The sequence below is a fragment of the Urocampus carinirostris genome, chromosome 20 (assembly GCF_059441175.1).
Source record: "Urocampus carinirostris isolate Australia breed hairy pipefish chromosome 20, RoL_Ucar_1.0, whole genome shotgun sequence".
Lineage (NCBI taxonomy): Eukaryota > Metazoa > Chordata > Actinopteri > Syngnathiformes > Syngnathidae > Urocampus > Urocampus carinirostris.
In genome coordinates, this window is record NC_142368.1 from 15,133,941 (window position 1) to 15,154,271 (window position 20,331).

Below are 20,331 nucleotides of genomic sequence, written 5' to 3' on the forward strand. Positions count from 1 at the left end.
TGGCATGTGTCATCTGAAAGCTTCAGCAGAAGAAAAAAAAAAAATCATCATTTAGCCACAAAGCGCGGTCGCTTTCGTGGCCCCGCGCCATTGGTGTTTTTGCAGCGTGATGCGTTCGTGGAACTCCGTAAAAATGCCGCCTCTCGTCTTCTTGTTTAGAGATGAAAGTGGAAGGGAACGTCGGCAAGAGATGAAAGCCGGCCGATGAAAGGCAAACGAGGAACTTGTTTTTCTATCGTGTTGTTGTTTGAGACCCTACACCAGGGGTGAACTCGGGGGCCACACGATAGAACAAACATTCTGTCGGGGGCCGGGCTAGTAGATTAAAGAGAAAGAAAAAGAGAGAGAAAGGAATAAGAGAAAGAGGGAGGCAAAAGGAGAGAGGGCGGGACAAAGAAAGAAAAAGAGAGGGAGAGAGCGTGAGAAACAAAAAAGACAAAAATTCGTGAGAGAGGGGGAAAGAAAGGGAGAGGATGAAAGAAATCCAAAGAGAAATAGAAAGACAGAAGGAGAGAAAAGAGGAAAGAAAGCGCAAAGGGTTGGAAGAGAGAAAGAGAAAAGAGAGAAAAGGAAAAAAGGAAGTTAGAGCAAAAGAGGTTAAAAGACACAGAGAAAGAGACAAAGAGCAACAAAGGAAAAGAAAAAGAGACACAGGGAGTGAAAGAGACAGAGTAGTAGAAAAGTGGTGGAAAAGAAAGAGAGAGAGAGAGAGAGAGAGGAAGGGAGAGAGCGTAGGAAACAAAGGATAAAAAGTCGAGAGAGGGGGAAAATAAAGGGAGAGGAAGAAACAAATCCAAAGAGAAATACAAAGACAGAAGGAGAGAAAAGAAAGCACGAAGGGTATGAAGAGAGAAAGAGAAAAGGAAAAAAGGAAGTTAGAGCAAAAGTGGTTAAAAGAGAGACACAAAGAGAGAAAGAGACAAAGAGCAACAAAGGAAAAGAAAAAGAGAGACACAGAGTGAAAAAGACAGACAGTGGAAGAAAAGGGGTGTAATAGAAAGAGAGAGAGAGAGAGAGAGAGACAGAAAGAGAGAGACAGAGAGAGAAAGAGAGAGAGGCAAAGAGAGAGAGGCAGAGAGAGAGGCAGAGAGAGAGAGAGGCAGAGAGAGAGAGGCAGAGAGAGAGAGAGAGACAGAGAAAGAGAGTCAGAAAGAGAGAGACAGAGAGAGACAGAGAGAGACGGAGAGAGATAAATCCAAGTACAGTGTCTTTGTTCGAGGCCCCTGGCTTTGGCAACATCAAGTGGCCATATTTCAACCTGCAGCTCGTTTTTCTCTTGCACTTCTCTGAGTGTTGTCTCGCGGGCCTGATTCAATCCCCTAGCCGGCCTGATCTGGCCCGCGGGCCGCCTGCTTGACGCATGTGCCCAACACAGTAGCCAACCCTGTTGGTGCCTTCGCGGGACGAATCAATTCCGTTTTTATTGGCTTTGCCTCACTCGACCCTCCTGGATTTTGAACAGATTCAGCCGCAGGAGCTTGTTATATTTAACAAGAGGAAACCTTGGAGCTTTCACGGGTAGGCCTACAAAAACACTCGAGAACCAATACTTGGAAAACTCACAAAAATGGTGTTATGATTTGAAGATGATAGTCAATAGGGCTGCATCAACAAATCGGTAAAATAGATTCATTCAGGGGTGTCAAAGTCATTTGAACTCGGGGGCCACACGATAGAACAAACATTCTGTCGGGGGCCGGACGAGTAGATTAAAGAGACAGAAAAAGAGAGATAAAGAAATAAGAGAAAGAGGGAGGGAAAAGGAGAGAGGGCGGGACAAAGAAAGAGAAAGAGAGAGAGGTAGAGAGCGTGAGAAACAAAAGATAAAAAGTCGTGAGAGAGGGGCAAAAGAAAGGGAGAGGGAAAAAGAAATCCAAAGAGAAATAGAAAGACAGAGGGAAAGAAAAGAGAAAAGAAAGTGCGAAGGGTATGAAGAGAGAAAGCGAAAAGAGAGAAAAGGAAAACAAGAAGTTAAAGCAAAAGAGAGAAAAGCAAAAAGAAAGCGCAAAGGGTATGAAGAGAGAAAGAGAAAAGAGAGAGAGAGAGAGACATAGAAAGAGAAGGAGACAAAGAGCAACAAAAGAAGAGAAAAAGAGAGACACAGAGAGTGAAAGAGACAGGGTGAGAGAAAAGGAGTGGAAAAGAAAAAAAGAGAGAGACAGAGAGAGAGACAGGGAGAGAGAGAGAGAGACAGAGAGACAGGGAGAGAGAGAGAGAGACAGACTGAGAGAGATACAGAGAGAAAGAGAGAGAGAGATACAGAGAGAAAGAGATACAGAGAGAGAGATACAGAGAGAAAAAAAAGAGAGAGAGAGAGAGAGAGACAGGGAGAGAGAGAGAGAGGGAGAGATACAGAGAGAAAGAGAGAGAGAGAGATACAGAGAGAGAGAGAGAGAAAGAGAGAGATACAGAGAGAAAAACAGAGAGAGAGATACAGAGATAGATACAGAGAGAAAGAGAGAGAGAGAAAGAGAGAGAGAGAGAATGAGAGAGAGAGAGACAGAGAGAGAGAAAGAAATACAAGTACAGTGTCTTTCTCCGAGGCACCTGGCTTTGGCAACATCAAGTTGAACTATTTCAACCTGCAGCTCATTTTTCTCTTGCGCTTCTCTGAGTGTTGTCTCGCGAGCCGGATTCAATCTCTTAGCGGGCCTGATCTGGCCCGCGGGCCGCCTGTTTGACACATGTGGTCTAAAACGCACTTCCTTTTTGACACTGTCTATTTATTGTTTTTATGTTTTACTTCTCTGTTATTACTCGAGTACACGGAAAGGATTGTTTGTAAAGGGCTTTACGTTTTTATTTACATTTTTCAATCAAAGAGTAAATGCGTCTCATGCTTTGCCGCGACTGCATCGTTGATTATCAATGTGTCAGGACCAGAACGGAAACAGGACCCACTTGCGTGACGTTTACCACCTGTTATATTGAAAGAGAGAGGAAAGGCTGCGCCCGCGATCCGGGAAGCAAGTCGCTCTCGTACTCGGATTGTGACTTCATTGGCTTCTTAGTTATCAATTTGGAGCCCTGATTTTTGTGAGCTGTCTAGATTTTCTTGTGCGCGGATAAGCAGCTTAGAGGGAACACTGCCGTGTGTACAGTAAGATCAAACATCGAGTTGGATCCGGCCATCTCTGTCTGTCCCTCACCCCCTCCGGAGGAAAACAAAGCCTGCAACAAGGACAGTACAAACATCTTTATCTCATCAGCTACACCGCTTATCCTCAGTAGGGTCGCGGGGGGGCTGGAGCCCATCCCAGCCATCTCCGGGCAGTGGGCAGGGGACACCCTGAACTGGTTGCCAGCCAATCGCAGGGCACACAGAGACAGACAACTCGTTCACATCTAGGGACAATTTGGACCGGCCAATTCACCTGAAATGCATGTTTTTTTTGGAAGGTGGGAGGAAACCGGAGTGCCCGGAGGAAACCCACGCAAGCACGGGGGGAACATACAAACTCCGCACAGGAAGTCTGAAGCTGGATTTGAACCCAGGACAGGTTCCCATGACATGGACTGTGCCGCACAAGCGCTAACCACTGCGCCGCCGTGCTGCCCACATCTTCTTTATCTTCTTTGTTTTTCTTATCCTCGCTGTAAAATGTGGACCTGGAGTGCCACGTCCAATTTCGTTGTCACAATATATTCAACCCATGTTGTAACAATGATAATAAAGGTATATTCTATTCTATTCTATTCAGTGGTTAGCACGTGTGCGGCACAGTTCTAAGGTCTTGGGAACCTCATGCGTGGGTTCAAATCCAGCTACCGGACTTCCTGTGCGGAGTTTGTATGTTCTCCCCGTGCTTGCGTGGGTTTCCTCCCACATTCCAAAAACATGCATTTCAGGTGGCTTGGCCGGTCCAAATTGTCCCCAGGTGTGAATGAGCGAGCGAGTTGTCTGTCCCCGTGTGCCCTGCGATTGGCTGGCAACCAGTTCAGGGTGTCCCCTGCCCACTGCCCGAAAATAGCTAGGATGGGCTCCAGCACCCCCGCGACCCTACTGAGGATAAACGGTGTAGCAGATGAGATGAGATGAGACAATTGGAAATGCATGGTACCAAATACTGCAGCACATAGTTCGCGCGTGTGTGAGTTTGCATGTTCTCCCAGTGCTTGCGTGGGTTTCCTCCGGGCACTCTGGTTTCCTCCCACATTCCAAAGACATGCATTTCAGGTGGATTGGCCGGTCCAAATTGTCCCTTGTGAGCAAGCGAGTTGTCTGTCCCTGTGATCCCTGCGATTGGCTGGCAACCAGTTCAGGGTGTCCCCTGCCCACTGCCGGATGATTGCTGAGATGGGCTCCAGCACCCCCGCGACCCTACTGAGGATAAGCGGTGCAGCTAATGAGATGAGATGAGACTTTCCACAGAGAGCTGACTTTTCCTATGTGTGGAATACTAACTACACGACTGCCTCCTCCTTTGGGACACAAAGCCAAGTCGAAAATCCATTCTGCGAGTATTTGTCGCGGAATGGCTCGATAAAAAAAAATGACGATATTTTAGATTGCTTTTGTCCTTGCGTTATAGACAGAGAGACAGAGGGAGAGACAGAGAGAGAAAGAGAGACAAAGAGAAAAATCACAGCCGGAAAAATGAACGGAAAATGATACATACACAAGCCGCACCTGTATATAAGCCGCATGCGCCCACATTTAAACATGTAACACAAACACAAAATTAACCCAAACCCGACTTCGAGTCCCGCGATTGAAACTAAATGTCCTTCATTAAAGTCCACAGTCCAAAAATCACAGCCGGCGAAATGAACAGAAAATAGTACTTAAGGTTTGATGCAGACCTGCAGTGTCCGGGTCCCACTGAATGTAATCCGAGGAAAAAAGTGTATATTTCCAAAGGTAAGGGTGGGGAAAATATATCAGATGAACACATTTACTCACGGAACTCATTTTTCTTTAACCAACTTTTTACCCCCTCTTCTTTCCTTGTCTGTCCCTCACCTTTAGCGGTCCCCCCTTAAACCCGTCACCCCGCGTTTGTTCCGCCCCTCCTTTTTCATTCACCTGTGCAAAACATATAATAAGTGTCTGAAATAAATACATTACAAAAATATACCGTTGCAAATACATATTATACATGGTTACACATATTTACAAAGAAAGACGGTACACCGAGAGTTTTCAAAGCTTTAATAATAATAATATAGCTTTGACAGGGCAGTTAATGGTAGCAACACTCGAGCGCCGCTAACGGTCGTTAGAAAAATGACATCAATTGGCCGCATCACAGAATAAGCCGCAGGGTTGAAAGTTAGGGAAAAAAGTAGCGGCTTATAGTCCGGAATTTACGGTATATTCTATTCCAGGGGTGTCAAAGTCATTTGAACTCGGGGGCCACACGATAGACAAACATTCTGTCGGGGGCCGGACGAGTAGATTAAAGAGAAAGAAAGAGAGAAAGGAATAAGAGAAAGAGGGAGGGAAAAGGAGAGAGGGCGGGACAAAGAAAGAGAAAGGGAGAGAGAGAGCGCAAAGGGTATGAAGAGAGAAAGAGCAAAGGAAAAAAGAACTTAGAGCAAAAGAAGTTAAAAAGACACAGAGAGAGAAAGAGACAAAGAGCAACAAAGGAAGAGAAAAAGAGAGACACAGAGAGTGAAAGAGACAGAGACAGAGTGGGAGAAAAGGGGTGGGAAGAGAGAGAGAGAGAGAGAGAGAGAGAGAGAGAGAGAGAGAGAGACAGAGAGAGAGAAAAAGAGAGAGAGAGATGGAGAGGAAGAAAGAAATCCATAGAGAAATAGAAAGACAGGAGAGAAAAGAGAAAAAAAGGGGGAAGGGTATGAAGAGAGAAAGAGAAAAGAGAGAAAAGTAAAAAAAGAAGTAGAGGGAGAGAAAGAGAGAGAGTGGGATAAAGAAAGAAAGGGAGAACATGAGAAACAAAAGAGATAAAAAGACACAAAGTGAGTGGAGGTAAGAAAGAGGGAGGAAGAAAGAAATCCAAAGAGACATAGAAAGAGAGAAGAGAAAGAAGGGGAAGCAAAAGAGAGAGAGAAAAAATGGAGAAAAGGAAGAAAGCAAAAGAAGTTAAAAAGACACAGAGAGAGAAAGAGACAAAGAGCAACAAAGGAAGAGAAAAAGAGAGACACAGAGAGTGAAAGAGACAGAGAGGGAGAAAAGGGGTGGAAAAGAAAGAAAGAAAAAAAGAAAAAAAGAAAGAAAGAAAGAAAAAAAAAGAAAAAAAAGGGGAAAAAAAGAAAAAAAAGAAAAAAAGAAAAAAGAAAGAAAGAAAGAAAGAAAGAAAGAAAAATACAAGTACAGTGTCTTTGTGTGAGGCACCTGGCTTTGGCAACATCAAGTCGACCTATTTCAACCTGCAGCTTGTTTTTCTCTTGCGCTTCTCTGAGTGCTGTCTCGCGGGCCCGATTCAATCCCTTAGCGGGCCTGATCTGGCCCGCGGGACGCCTGTTCGACACCTGCGTTCTATTCTATTCTATCATCACTGTTTTCACCGCCATCATTGATGATCGGCATTGCCTCCTGGCCATTTATCTCTTTGGGGGTTTGGAAAAACAAATAAAAGTGCTAAGAACAAAAAAACAAACATTTTGCCACTTCAGGCCTTCAGAAGATCGGAAAATAAACGTAGTAAAAGCTTTTAGCTGCTAAATGACGAGCGCAACCACATCGTCTGGAACGGACATACGCGCTTTTAGCGCGCGGCGTATAGCTAGCTGCCACTTGTTTGCGTTAATGTGTCGTTTTTATCCACAACATCTCGAGTGCTTTCATTGGGGCGAGATGGGGACGCCCGACTTTGACCTCGGCGCAGACCATCCGGTGCACTCTGTCCATTACGTTTCGTCCGTCAATCTATTTGTCTGTTTTTTCTCTCTTTGTAGAAAAAGTTTGGACTGCACAAACCAGTCACGTGCTGGGAGCTTCGTGTTGCTAGGGAAAAAACTATATTAATCAGGTAGCGTTTTCTCTTTCACTCTCTCGTTCTCTTGTTTTCTCTTTCTTTGTTCCTCTTTGTCTTTCTCTCTCTGTGTCTTTTTAACTTCATTTGCTCTAACTTCCTTTATTCCTTTTCTCTTTCTCTCTTCATACCCTTGGCACTTTCTTTTCTCTTTTCTCTCCTTCTGTCTTTCTAGTTCTCTTTGGAATTCTTTCTTCCGCTCCCTTTCTTTCCCCCTCTCTCACGACTTCTCTTTTTATCTTTCTCTCTCTTTCCCCTACTATCTTTCTCCCCTTCCCTCATTCTCTTTTATCTCCTTCTCTCTCTTTCTCTTTGGATTTCTTTCCTTCTCTTTCTTCCTTTGCCCCTTCAGTCACTATTTCTCTTTATCTGTTTTGTTTCTCACATTCTCTCTCTCTCCCTCTCCCTTTTTCTCTCTGTCTCTCTTGCTTTGTTCCTCTTTGTCTCTTTCTCTCTGTGTGTGTCTTTTTACCTTCTTTTACTCTCTTCTTTTATTTCCTTTTCTTTCTCTCTCTTTCAATCTCTTCCTCCCTTTTTCCTTCACTCTCTATCTCTTTCACTCTGTCCTTCTCTTGTTTTCTCTTTCTTTGTTCCTCTTGTCTCTCTCTGTGTCTTTTTACCTTCTTTTGCTCTTTTCCTTTTTCTCTCTCTCTATTTTCTCTCTCTCTCTCTCTCTCTCTTGCTTTCCCCTACTCTCTTTCTCCCCTTCCCTCCTCCTCTCTTTTGCTTTTGAATTTATTTCCTTCTCTTTCTTCCTTTGCCCCTTCAGTCACTATTTCTCTTTTTCATCTCGTTTCTCACAGTCTCTCTCTGTCTCTCTTTCTCTTTTCTTGTCCCACACTCTCTCGTTTTCTCTCTCTCTCTTTCTTTCTCTTTTTTTCTTTCTCTCTCATCTACTGGTCCGGCCCCCGAGAGAATGTTTCTTCTATGTGTGGCCCCCGAGTTCAAATGACTTTGACACCCCGTCGCCGCTGAAAGTCACGCGCAGCTCGCTGCTGAATAAACAGGGACTCGAACGGGGACACACAAAAACCTCAGAGCCACTGCGTTGATCGCAGCGCCTGCCCGGGATTATGAGAGGCCTCTCCACAATCCAAAGCAAACACACTTCAGCCCCCACCCGCGTCTTTCGCACTCTTTCATTCTCCCTAAGCCGAATTCGCCCTCTCTCTTGTTTTATTCCTCATCGAATTTCAAAAGTAGGCTAGGCCTCGTCCCTGTTATGCATAGATACTGTATAAACTTAATTCAAGTTGCTTTTTTTCAGGCGGGTGAGACCACCAAAGTCGGTGAGCAACGCTTGAAACAACAGTGAGCGATGGCGATCCCAAATGTGGCAACTAAATCATTAGCAAACATGTCCAAAACTTGACATCAAGTGACATTTTGCGAGATCAGGCTCGCTAAGGGATTGAATCCGGCCCACGAGACAACGCTGAGAGAAGCGCAAGAGAGAAACAAGCTGCAGGTTGAAATATGTCAACTTGATGTTGCCAAAGCCAGGTGCCTCAAACAAAGACACTGTACTTGTATTTATGTCTTTCTTTTTCTCTTTCTGTCTCTATTTTTCTCTTTTCTCTCTATGTGTCTTTTTACCTTATTTTGCTTTCTTCCTTTTCTCCATTTTTTTCTCTCTTTCTCTCTCTCTCTTTTGCTTCCCCTTCTTTCTCTTCTTCTCTCTTTCTATGGCTCTTTGGATTTCTTTCTTTCTCCCTCTTTCTTTCCCCCGCTGTATTTGTCTTTATATCTCATTTGTTTCTCACATTCTCCCTTTCTTTATCCCACCCTCTTTCTTTTTCTCTCCCTCTTTTTCTTCATCCCACCCTCTCTTTTTCTTTCATTGTTGCTCTTTGTCTCTATGTGTCTTTTTACCTTATTTTGCTTCCTCTATTTTTTCTCTCTCTCTTTTGCTTCCCCTTCTTTCTTTTCTTCTCTCTTTCTATGGCTCTTTGGATTTCTTTCTTTCTCCCTCTTTCTTTCCCCCCGCTCACTATTACTCTTTTTATCTTGTTTCTCACGTTCTCTCTTTCTTTATCCCACCCTCTCTCTTTTTCCTCTCCCTCTTTTTCTTCGTCCCACCCTCTCTTTTTCTCTTTCTTTGTTCCTCTTTGTCTCTTTCTCTCTATGTGTCTTTTTACCTTATTTTGCTTTCTTCCTTTTCTCCATTTTTTCTCTCTTTTTCTCTCTCTCTTTTGCTTCCCCTTCTTTCTCTTCTCTCTTTGAATTTCTTTCTTCCTCCCGCTTTCTTTCCCTCCGCTCACTTTGTGTCTTTTTATCTCTTTAGTTTCAGATGTTCTCCCTCTCTTTCTTTATCCCACTTTCTCTCTTTCTATCAATCTTTCTTCCTCCCTTTAAATTTCTCTCTTTCTCCCTTTTCTCTCGGTATCTCTCTCTTTCTTTCAGTCTGTTTTCTTTTTTATTTCTATTTGTTCTTTTCTTTTTCTTTCCTGCTCTGCATTTCTTTCCCTTTCTCTTTTTTCTTTCTTCCTTTCTTATTCTTTATCTTTTCATCTTTCTCATCTCTCTCTCTATATTTTCTTTTCTTTCTCCTGTTCTATTTCTCTTTATCTCTCTTTCTCCGTTTTCTCACTCTTTCTCTCCCTCTCTTCCTTTCACTCTGTTTTTCTCTTTATTTTTCTGTTTCTTTTTCTCCTTTCTGCTCTCTATTTCTTTCTCTTAGTTTTATTTTCTCTCTTTTTTCTTTCTTTCTTTTTCCCTGTTTTTTTCTCCTTTTGTTAAATTCATTTTGAAAAAACTCATTGTGTTTATTTTTTCCGAGCTGTTACTTTTTTCTTGCTTTTTATGTTTTCCCTTTATTTGCCTCTTTCTTTTTTCTGGCTTTTTTTCTGAATTTTTCCTTCTTTTCTCTCTTCCTTTCAGGTCCCAAACAGCTCTTCAGGTTGTTTCTGCTTCGTTAATCTCTACAGGACCAAATATTAGGTGAAATTATTGTGCACAAAATGACTTCAAGGAAGTGGGGGAAATAGAACAAAAAATACCAAAATGAAAAAGTAGTGAAAAACTGAGAAAAAAAAAACAAAACAAAAAAGAGAAAAAAAAAAGAGCAGGAAAATAAATCAGAAAAATAGCCAGAAGAAAAGAAAGAAGCAAATAAAGGGAAAAAAGGTGATGGAGAACAAAAAAGCAAGAAAAAAGTCACAGCTAGGAAAAAAATAAACACAATGAGATTTTTTTTTAAAGGATTTTTTAAAAAAAGGAGGAAAAAACAGGGAAAAAGAGGAAAAAGTCTGCGTGGCATTCAAATAATTTCCATTTATATCAAGTGAATCTTGTTGCCAACATTGTACTTCCACTAAAAAATGTGATTAAATACAGTTCTGTATCGTGCAAAACATACCAGGAAAAAAAAGAAATGGAAATCTTGTGAAAGAATTGTAAAAACAAACGACGTTTGTAGTGAAAAATCATTTAGCATTGCCGGAAACTCAGCAAAATGTAACTTGATGTCAAATTTTTGGACATGTTTGATATTAATTTAGTTGCCACACTTGGGATTGCCGTTGCTCACTGTTGTTTCAAGCGTTGCTCACCCACTTTGCGTGAACGCTCAGACCCATAAGGAAAATAACAGGGAACATTGCTTACAGGTACTAAATCACAGGTGTCAAAGAGGCGGCCCGCGGGCCAGATCAGGCCCGCTAAGGGATTGAATCCGGCCCGCAAGACAACTCTCAGAGAAGCGCAAGAGAAAAACGAGCTGCAGGTTGAAATACGGCAACTTAATGTTGCCAAAACCAGGTGCCTCTTGCAAAGACGCTGTACTTGTATTTATTTTTATTTCTGTCTCTCTCTCTCTCTCCCTCTTTTCAACCCCCTTTCTCCCACTCTCTATCTCTTTCACTCTCCTTTTCTCCTCCTTTGTTGCTCTTTGTCTCTTTCTCTCTCCGTGTCTTTTTAACTTCTTTCGCTCTAACTTCCTTTTTTTTTCTCTTTCTTCCTACCCTTTGCGCTTTCTTTTCTCTTTTCTCTCCTTCTGTCTTTCTTTTTCTCTTTGGATTTCTTTCTTCCGCTCCCTTTCTTTCCCCCTCTCTCACGACTTCTCTTTTTATTGTTTCTCACGCTCTCTCCCTCTCTCTCTCTCTTTCTTTGACCCGCCCTCTCTCCTTTTCCCTCCCTCTTTCTCTTATTTCTTTATCTCTCTTTTTCTTTCTCTTGAATCTACTAGTCCGGCCCCCGAAAAAATGTTTGTTCTATCGTGTGGCCCCCGAGTTCAAATGACTTTGACACCCCTAAATACTTTGGGATTCTGCAGCCAACCAGACTTCCAGGCAATTACCTTCAAATGTATTTCTAAACGTCTTATCTGCTGTGTCATGAAATGCCACCTCCATTTTATTTACCTCCTGACTCAGCACTTTGTGGTATTAACTACAGTAATGCTTTGAAAAGTGCTGTCAAATCATATTTCAGTCGTGTGCTTAAGTGAATTTATTTCCGCTTATGTCGTCTTAACTGCTAAATCAAATACAAATGATTACATTAGAAACTCTATGTAGTCGAGGTGCAGATATGAAGTGCGCTAGCACCACCTATGGGTTGGGAGCATTATTTTCCTGTTGCACACCGCACAGAAATAAATGTAACCCTCACAAAATTGAGCAATTATCTCACTTTTTTTGGTAATATATATTCTGTTACATTTCTACTTCAAGTTTAATGGATCATTAACTTTTGATACCCTTCGAAAATGAGCAAAAGGAAAAGTGAAATACAGGAAAAAATAGTGAGAAAATAGTGTGTATGGTCGGCCAGATCAGGCCCGCTAAGGGATTGAATCCGGCCCGCGAGGCAACACTCAGAGAAGCGCAAGAGTAAAACAAGCTGCAGGTTGAAATAGGTCAACTTGATCTTGCCAAAGCCAGGTGTCTCGAACAAAGACACCGTACTTCTACTTCTATTTCTTTTTCTCTCTCTCTCTCCCTCTTTTCTCCCACTCTCGGTCTCTTTCACTCTCTGTTTCTCTCTTTTTCTGTTGCGCTATGCCTCTTTCTTTCTCTATCTTTCTAACCTTTGCGCTTTCTTTTCTCTTTTCTCTCCTGTCTTTCTATTTCTCTTTGGATTTCTTTCTTCCTCTCCCTTTCTCACTACTTCTCTTTTTATCTCTTTTGTTTCTCACGCGCGCTCTCTCTCTCTTTCTTTTCCACCACTTTTCTCCCACTCTGTCTCTTTCACTCTCTGTTTCTCTTCCTTTGTTGCTCTTTTTCTCTTTCTCTCTGCCTACCCTTTGCGCTTTCTTTCCTCTTTTCTCTCCTTCTGTCTTTCTATTTCTCTTTTGATTTCTTTCTTCCTCTCCCTTTCTTTTCCCCCTCTCTCACTACTTCTTTTTATCTCTTTTGTTTCTCATGCGCTCTCGCTCTCTCTCTTTTCCACCCCTTTTCTCCCACTCTGTCTCTTTCACTCTCTGTGTTTCTCTTCCTTTGTTGCTCTTTTTCTCTTCCTACCCTTTGCGCTTTCTTTTCTCTCCTTCTGTCTTCCTATTTCTCTTTGGATTTCCTTCTTCATCTCCCTTTCTTTTCCCCCCCTCTCACGACTTCTCTTTTTATCTCTTTTGTTTCTCACGCTCTCTCTCTCTCTCTCTTTCTTTTCCACCACTTTTCTCCCACTCTGTCTCTTTCACTCTCTGTGTTTCTCTTCCTTTGTTGCTCTTTTTCTCTTCCTACCCTTTGCGCTTTCTTTTCTCTCCTTCTATCTTTCCATTTCTCTTTTGATTTCTTTCTTCCTCTCCTTTTCTTTTCCCCCTCTCTCACGACTTTTTATCTCTTTTGTTTCTCACGCTCTCTCCCTCTCTCTCTTTTTCTCTTTGTCCCACCCGCTCTCCTTTTCCCTTCCTCTTCCTTTTATTTCTTTATCCCTCTTTTTCTTTCTCTTTAATCTACTCGTCCGGCCCCCCGACAGAATGTTTTTTCTATCGTGTGGCCCCCGAGTTCAAATGACTTTGACACCCCTGGATTAGAGAATGAGTTTTACATTAGAATTTTTGTATATCCCTTCATCACAAAGACTCTCAAAAGGCTGCGCAGACCACCTGATGCAGTATTTCTGTGGTATTTTCCAAATTTTTTGTAGTATTTCTGTATTATAGTAATACTGTAATAGTATCTTTGTAGTATTTCTGGAGTACGCCACTGCCCATCAAAGCGGACATCCATGTGATCTCTGAAGAGCGGGATGACACTTTACAACGAAAAAGAACAGTGACCAGATGATGGAGGTGCTGTATCGGAGTCAGCTCAGGAAGCTTCTCCTGCTACTGGTATCCATGGAAACCAGTACTGTTTCAGTGAGATACTACAGCAAAATCTCAAGATAAGACCGTCTAAATTTTGGGGTGAAAAAAATGTGTGTATTCTCGAATTAGAGAGATAGAGGGATAGAGATACAGAGATACGAGATAGAAAGATAGAGATAGAGAGAGAGAGATAAAGAGACATAGATAGATATAGAGATAGATAGGTAGATAGATAACTTTATTCATCCCTGTAGGGAAATTCACACTTCCAGCAGTATCCTTGTGTTGAAAATAAAACAATAATAAAGTAAAAGGAATAGAATACATAAATACCCAATGTAACGTTGATATAGAGCAGGGGTGTCAAACTCATTTTAACTCGGGGGTCACACGATAGAACAAACATTCTGTCGGGGGCCGGACTAGTAGATTCAAGAGAAAGAAAAAGAGACAAAAAAAATAAGAGAAAGAGGGAGTGAAAAGGAGAGAGGGTGGGACAAAGAAAGAAAAAGAGAGAGAGGGGGAGAGCGTGAGAAACAAAAGATAAAAAGTTGTGAGAGAGGGGGAAAAGAAAGGGAGAGGAAGAAATAAATACAAAGAGAAATAGAAAGACAGAAGGAGAAAAGAGAAAAGAAAGCTCTAAGGGTCAGAAGAGAGAAAAGGAAAAAAGGAAGTTAGAGCAGAAGAAGTTAAAAAGACACAGAGAGAAAGAGAAACAAAGGAAGAGAAAAAGAGACACAGAGAGTGAAAGTGAGAGAGAGTGGGAGAAAGGGGGTGGAAAAGAAAAAGAGAGAGAGAGAAATAAATACAAGTACGGTGTCTTTGTTCGAGACACCTGGCTTTGGCAAGATCAAGTTGACATATTTCAACCTGGAGCTTGTTTGTCTCTTGTGCTTCTCTGAGTGTTTTCTCGCGGGCCGGATTCAATCCCTTAGCGGGCCTGATCTGGCCCGCGGGCCGCCTGTTTGGCACCTGTGATATAGAGTATTTAAGTAGTGCTACATAAAATACACACTGTAATTAAAATAGGGTAGGTGTGGTTTAATGTGGGCTTTTATTCCCCCGGATGGAGTTAAAGAGCCTCATGGCATGAGGAAGAAATGATCTCCTCAGTCTGTCCGTGGAACAAAATTGTGAATAAGTATGACGGAAGCAAAAAAATCCAGCTCTGTGGTTGCCGACCACTATCCTAAAATATGTATATTTTCTATTCACAGGTAAGTAAACCTTTCCTTTTTAGTTTTGTGTTTCATGGTAAGTCATAGGTGTCAAACATGTGGCCCGCGGGCCGGATCAGGCCCGCTGAGGGATTGAATCCGGCCCGCGAGACAACGCTGAGAGAAGCGCAAGAGAGAAACAAGCTGCAGGTTGAAATATGTCAACTTGATGTTGCCAAAGCCAGGTGCCTCAAACAAAGACATTGTACTTGTATTTCTCTCTTTCTGTCTTTCTTTTTCTCTTTCTGTCTCTATTGTTCTTTCTTTGTCTCTTTCTCTCTATGTGTCTTTTTACCTTATTTTGCTTTCTTCCTTTTCTCCATTTTTTCTCTCTTTTGCTTCCCCTTCTTTCTCTTCTTCTCTCTATGTCTCTTTGAAATTCTTTCTTCCTCCCTCTTTCTTTCCCTCCGCTCACTTTGTGTCTTTTTATCTCTTTTGTTTCTCATGTTCTCCCTTTCTTTCTTTATCACACTCTCTTTTTCTTCGTCCCACCCTCTCTTTTTCTCTTTCATTGTTCCTCTGTCTCTTTCTCTCTGTGTCTTTTTACCTTATTTTGCTTTCTTCCTTTTCTCCACTTTTTCCTATTTTTCTCTCTCTCTTTTGCTTCCCCTTCTTCTCTCTTTGGATTTCTTTCTTTCTCCCTCTTTCTCTCCCCCCGCTCACTATTACTCTTTTTATCTCTTGTTTCTCACGATCTCCCTTTCTTTATCCCACTCTCTCTCTTTTTCTCTCCCTCTCTTTTTCCCTTTCATTGTTGCTCTTTGTCTTTTTCTCTCTATGTGTCTGTTTACATTATTTTGCTTTCTTCCTTCTCTCAATTTTTTCTCTTTTTCTCTCTTTTGCTGCCCCTTCTTTCTCTTCTTCTCTCTTTCTATGTCTCTTTGGATTTCTTTCTCCCTTTTTCGTTCCCCCCGCTCACTTTTACTCTTTTTATCTCTTGTTTCTCACGTTCTCCCTTTCTTTCTTTATCCCACCCTCTCTCTTTTTCTCTCCCTCTCTTTTTCTCTCCTTTTCCCTTCTCTCTAATCTACTCGTTCGGCCCCCGAGATAATGTTTGTTCTATCGTGCGGCCCTGGTTTAAGTGTCTTGTTTCTTCTCGTTTTAAAGGGACAGTCTGTTATTTATCCCCTCTTAGTGGTAAAAAACAAAAGACTTTCTTTATTGAAAACAATCTATTTTGATTGAACTAATAAGCAAAATATATGACTTGTCGTACAAACGTGTATTTTTAAATACTCGTACGTCGAGAAATTTGTATATATATTTTACATACCATGTGCCTCAACCTAGAGCATATGTGTGTCAAACAGGCGGCCCGCGGGCCAAATCAGGCCCGCAAGACGACACTGATAGAACAATCGTTGTATTTCTCTCTCTCTCTCCCTTTCTCACCCATTCTATCGCTCTCTCCTGTTTTCTATTCATCATTTATCTTTCTCACCCTCACTCTATCTTCCTCTGCCGTTTTTCTATTTTTCTCTCTGTCCTTTTTCTCTTTGGTCATTTCCTTTTTTTCTCACATTTTCCCCTGTCATTCTCACTCACTGCCTGTTTCTCATGCTCACTCTGTTTCTTTTTTTCTCTCATTCTTCTGATTTGTCTTTCTCCCTTTCTTTTTCTCTCTATTTTTGTTTATTCATCCTTCTTTTTCTGTCTCTTTCTCTCTCCTCCCCCCTCTTTCTATTGTGCTGCCTCTATTTTTCTCCCTTTTTATGTCTCTCTTACTTTCTCACTCTTACTCATTCTCCCTTCTTCTCTTTCTTTTCATCTCTTTCTTTAATGAAATGAAATGAAATGATCTGCATTTCTATAGCGCTTTTCAAGTCAATGACTTCCCAAAGCGCTTTACAGTGTGCTTCACATTTCCCAATAGCGGCCTTGTATTTGCAGCCATGTAAGACGCTAACCTGCTTATTGGGGGTATAAAGGGTTCAGTGTCTTACCCAAGGACACTTCGACATGTAACACGGAGGAGACGGGATTCGAACTGGGATCCCTTGATCCCAAGACGAGCGCTCTACCTCCTGAGCTACTGCCGCCCCCTTTACTCTCTCTCCTTATTTCTTCTTTCTAAAACCTACTAGTCCGGCCCCCGTGAGTTTTTCTTTTCTAGTATGTGGCCCCCAGCGCAAATGAGTTTGACACCCCTGACCTAGAGGGAGCTGACAGAACTGCACCTTGTTGCTACAAGTACCCGAAAACCTCGCCGACGAATTTGCAAAAAAATTAAAGGAAAACGGTGGAGTCGGGTCCCTTGGTTTTTCCGTAGTTTGGATTCTTCTTTCGCTTTGTAGCACTCGATTTCAGGAACACTGCACGATTCGGTGACCGAATATTAACCTGCTACGTTTAAAGACACATTTTAAAATTCAACCGATTAAAAACTACAATAAACTGCCATTTTGAATCCAAACTGTACATCTTTTACTGCATATTTGTATCGAATGATGTAATATATACACAAGACATGCTGTGAATCGTACTCATCTTTGAAAGACTCCGACTATGTTTGACATGAAAAATGACATTTCAGTGTAGTGCATGTAAAAGCGTGAGTAGAATTGAAAAAATGTTTGTGTTTTTCTTCTTCCTCACAAAAAAAAAAGTCCATCTGGATCAGCAGTCCCGACACCTGAAATATATATTTTATGATCAGTATGAAGAGTTGGATATATTGTGAATGCAAAGGGTTAATACAAATGTCTAGTAATAAACATAGGGTTGGGGGAAATTGACATCCAATATGTGAGTTTTACAACCAGTTCAGGGTGTCCCCTGCCCACTGCCTGGTGATAGCTGGGATGGGCTCCAGCAATCCCGCGGCCCTACTGAGGATAAGCGGTGCAGATAATAGATGGATATATATGGTGAAAATGTCTGCAGCACAGTTCTGAGATCATTGGATCAAATTCAGCTACCAGCTTTCTAGTGCGGAGTTTGCATGTTCTCCCCGTGCATACGTGTGTTTCCCCTGGGTACTCCTGTTTCCTCCCACATTCTAAAAACATGCATGTCAGGTTAATTCGCCCCGGTCCAAATTGTCCCTAGGTGTGATGGGGCGATTAAGTTGTCCGTCTCTGTGTGCCCTCCGACTAAATGGCAATCAGTTCAAGGTGTCCCCTGCCCACTGGATGAAGATAGCTAGGATGGGCTCCAGTACCCCCGCGGCCCTATTGAGGATAAGCGGAGCAGATAATGAATGGATGGATAAATGGAAATATATGGTTAGCACGTCCGCGGCACAGTTCTGAGGTCATGGGATCAAATCCAGCTACCAGCCTTCCTGTGCGGAGTTTGCATGTTCTCCCTGTGCATACGTGGGTTTCCCCTGGGTACTCCTGTTTCCTCCCACATTCTAAAAACATGCAGGTCAGGTTAATTGGCCGGTCCAGATTGTCCCTAGGGTTGATAGGGAGATTTTTGGCAATCAGTTCAGGGTGTCCCCTGCCCACTGGATGAAGATAGCTAGGGTGGGCTCCGGCACCCCCGCGGCCCTACTGAGGATAAGCGGTGCAGATAATGTATGGACTGATGGATGTGAGTTTTAGGTACTGTAATAAATGTGACTGGGTGCATACTTGTCAAGTTATACAATTTCCCCTGTATTTTCTACGTTTTTTGATCATTCAAAATTGTGTAAAATGTAAAATATACTTCTAGGTAAAATAAACAACACTGAATTTACTGCAACTCTAACTTATTTTCTCTCTTTTCTCCTTTTCTTTCTCTCTTCGTGCTTTCTTTTCTCTTTTCTCTCCTTCTGTCTTTCTATTTTTCTTTGGATTTCTTTCTTCCTCTCCCTGTCTTTTGCCCCTCTCTCACGACTTTTCATCTTTTGTTTCTCACGCTCTCTCTTTTTCTTTCTTTGTCCTGCCCTCTCTCCTTTTCCCTCCCTCTTTCTCTTATTTCTTTATCTCTTTTTCTTTCTCTTTAATCTACTAGTCCGCCCCCCGACAGAATGTTTGTTCTATCGTGTGGCCCCCGAGTTCAAATGAGTTTGACACCCCTGACATATATGGTTTCTGTAGGACAGAACCAGGAAGGTTAAAGCAATTTTCCACAATGTCCACACGATGGCGGCAAAGTACCATGTAAAGTGGATAGTTTCCTTCATCCATACAGTTGAACAACAAAACAGCAATATTTATTTGAGAAATTATAACCAGACAGTACAGAAGTTATTTGAAACACAAAAACGTTGATTAAATACAGTACTTTTATTTTTTTTGAATGAATACTTGGGCCCTCCCCGTGACCCACCTGAGGATAAGCGGTGCAGATAATGAATGAATGAATAAACGAATGACTTGGACCATTAAATTGGGTTTTATCTTGAGTAATAAATAAGTAATTGTTCAAACCTCATATTGTTGGAATATGATATAATGAAATTGTGTGTTTAAAGTGAATTTCCCTTCGGGGATGAATAAAGTATCTATCTATCTATCTATCTATCTATCTATCTAATTGCTGTTAAAATTGTCGGAAAAAATTGTTAAAACGTCATATTGTCAGATATAACGAAATTGTGAATATGCTTAATTGCTGTTACAATTGTCGAGAAAATTTGTTCAAACCTCACATTGTTCATTTGCTGTTAATAGTGTCAATAAAATTGTTCAAAAAAAAAAAAAGTAATTAAAAAAAGTATTCAACTTTGAGGCTTTTCCCTCTTACCGAACATTTTTGGAATGCAACCTTGAGAAAAACGAGGGATTATTCTATTTTATTTTCAACTCACATATGTAGCCTTTCCTGATTGATTGATATTCTTAAGAATGTTTAGGGAATTTATTTTTTATAGATATTTTTTATGCCTAAAGAGATAAGAATAGCATATTTTTTCTTAAAACTGATGGAGCCCTTTTCACCAAAACCAAAAGTCTGGCAGCCACGCGGAAAAACAAGTTTGAGACCCCTATACTACATAGCATGCCTTGCTGTGAGTAAATAGGTGCCACATTGTGTGTTGTAAGGTTTGATTTGGCTTGATAAGGGGAAATTAAATCATTAATGGTTGGAATTGGCTGAAGTTGACAGAGACACTGTAGTTCTCAATTTGGCCACTAGAGGCAACTATAACACTTGATATTCGATTTAGTTTAGACAGGAATTTCTATTACTAAAATTCTAAGCTAATAAATTAGGATAAACATATTATTTAATGGTCAGGTTTTGTGTGTGTGTGTGTGTGTGTGTGTGTGTGTGTGTGTGTGTTTTTTGTTTAATTACCACGTACCTCGTGTTATGCTAGATTCTCGAACAGGTATGCGTGTTTCGTCAAGACAAGTCAATTTTTTTCTGAGTTTCGTTCAGTTTCTCCTGTAGTCTCTTTTTCCTCCAGTCCAGGAACTTTCTCCGCATTCTGTTGGCCTGCCAGCCGGCCGCAAAACCCGCCAGGAAGGATAAAACGACGGCCGCCTGCACTGACCTTTCCGACAAATCTGCCATGGATGCTTCTGTCAAAACAGTTGCGCGATACCGGAAGTAACAAAACAAGTCTCGCGATGTTTCACCCACGGTAAGCGGAAGTACATTACTTGTTCAGGAACTGAATTACTTCCTGGGTGAGACCACCTCCAATAATAATAGAAATATTACAAATGTATAAAAAGAAATAAATCTTACTGAAGAAAAAACTACCGTGCTCACAAAACCCCCAACAAAATACATAAAATAAATAATGGAAATTTTAAATTTGATACTATTGTTTAATCCACAGGTGTCAAACAGGCGGCCCGCAAGACAAGTGGGAGAAGCGCAAGAGGAAAATGAGCTGTAGTTTTAAATATTTCCACCGGATGTCACCAAAGCCAGTTAACACTTGCAAAACAATGGTGGTAGTATTTCTCAATTTTTCTCTGATTCGCTTCTTTTTTATTTATTTCTCCCTTTTTCTTTCTCCTGTTCGCTCTCTCTTTCTCATATT

General features: G+C 41.6%; 1 protein-coding gene across 1 annotated transcript; it reads right to left on the reverse strand.

Annotated features, from left to right (window-relative positions):
• Nucleotides 1-16,788: 16,788 nt before the first annotated feature.
• lnc.lemp (lncRNA encoded micropeptide) lies at nt 16,789-19,891 on the reverse strand. Its single transcript, XM_088325141.1, has 2 exons — nt 19,642-19,891; nt 16,789-17,034 (listed from the first exon to the last, which is right to left on the reverse strand). Exon 1 carries the CDS (start codon nt 19,851-19,853, stop codon nt 19,683-19,685), a length of 171 nt encoding a protein of 56 aa, XP_088181267.1. The 5' UTR covers nt 19,854-19,891; the 3' UTR covers nt 16,789-17,034; nt 19,642-19,682.
• Between the last annotated feature and the right edge of the window lie 440 nt (nt 19,892-20,331).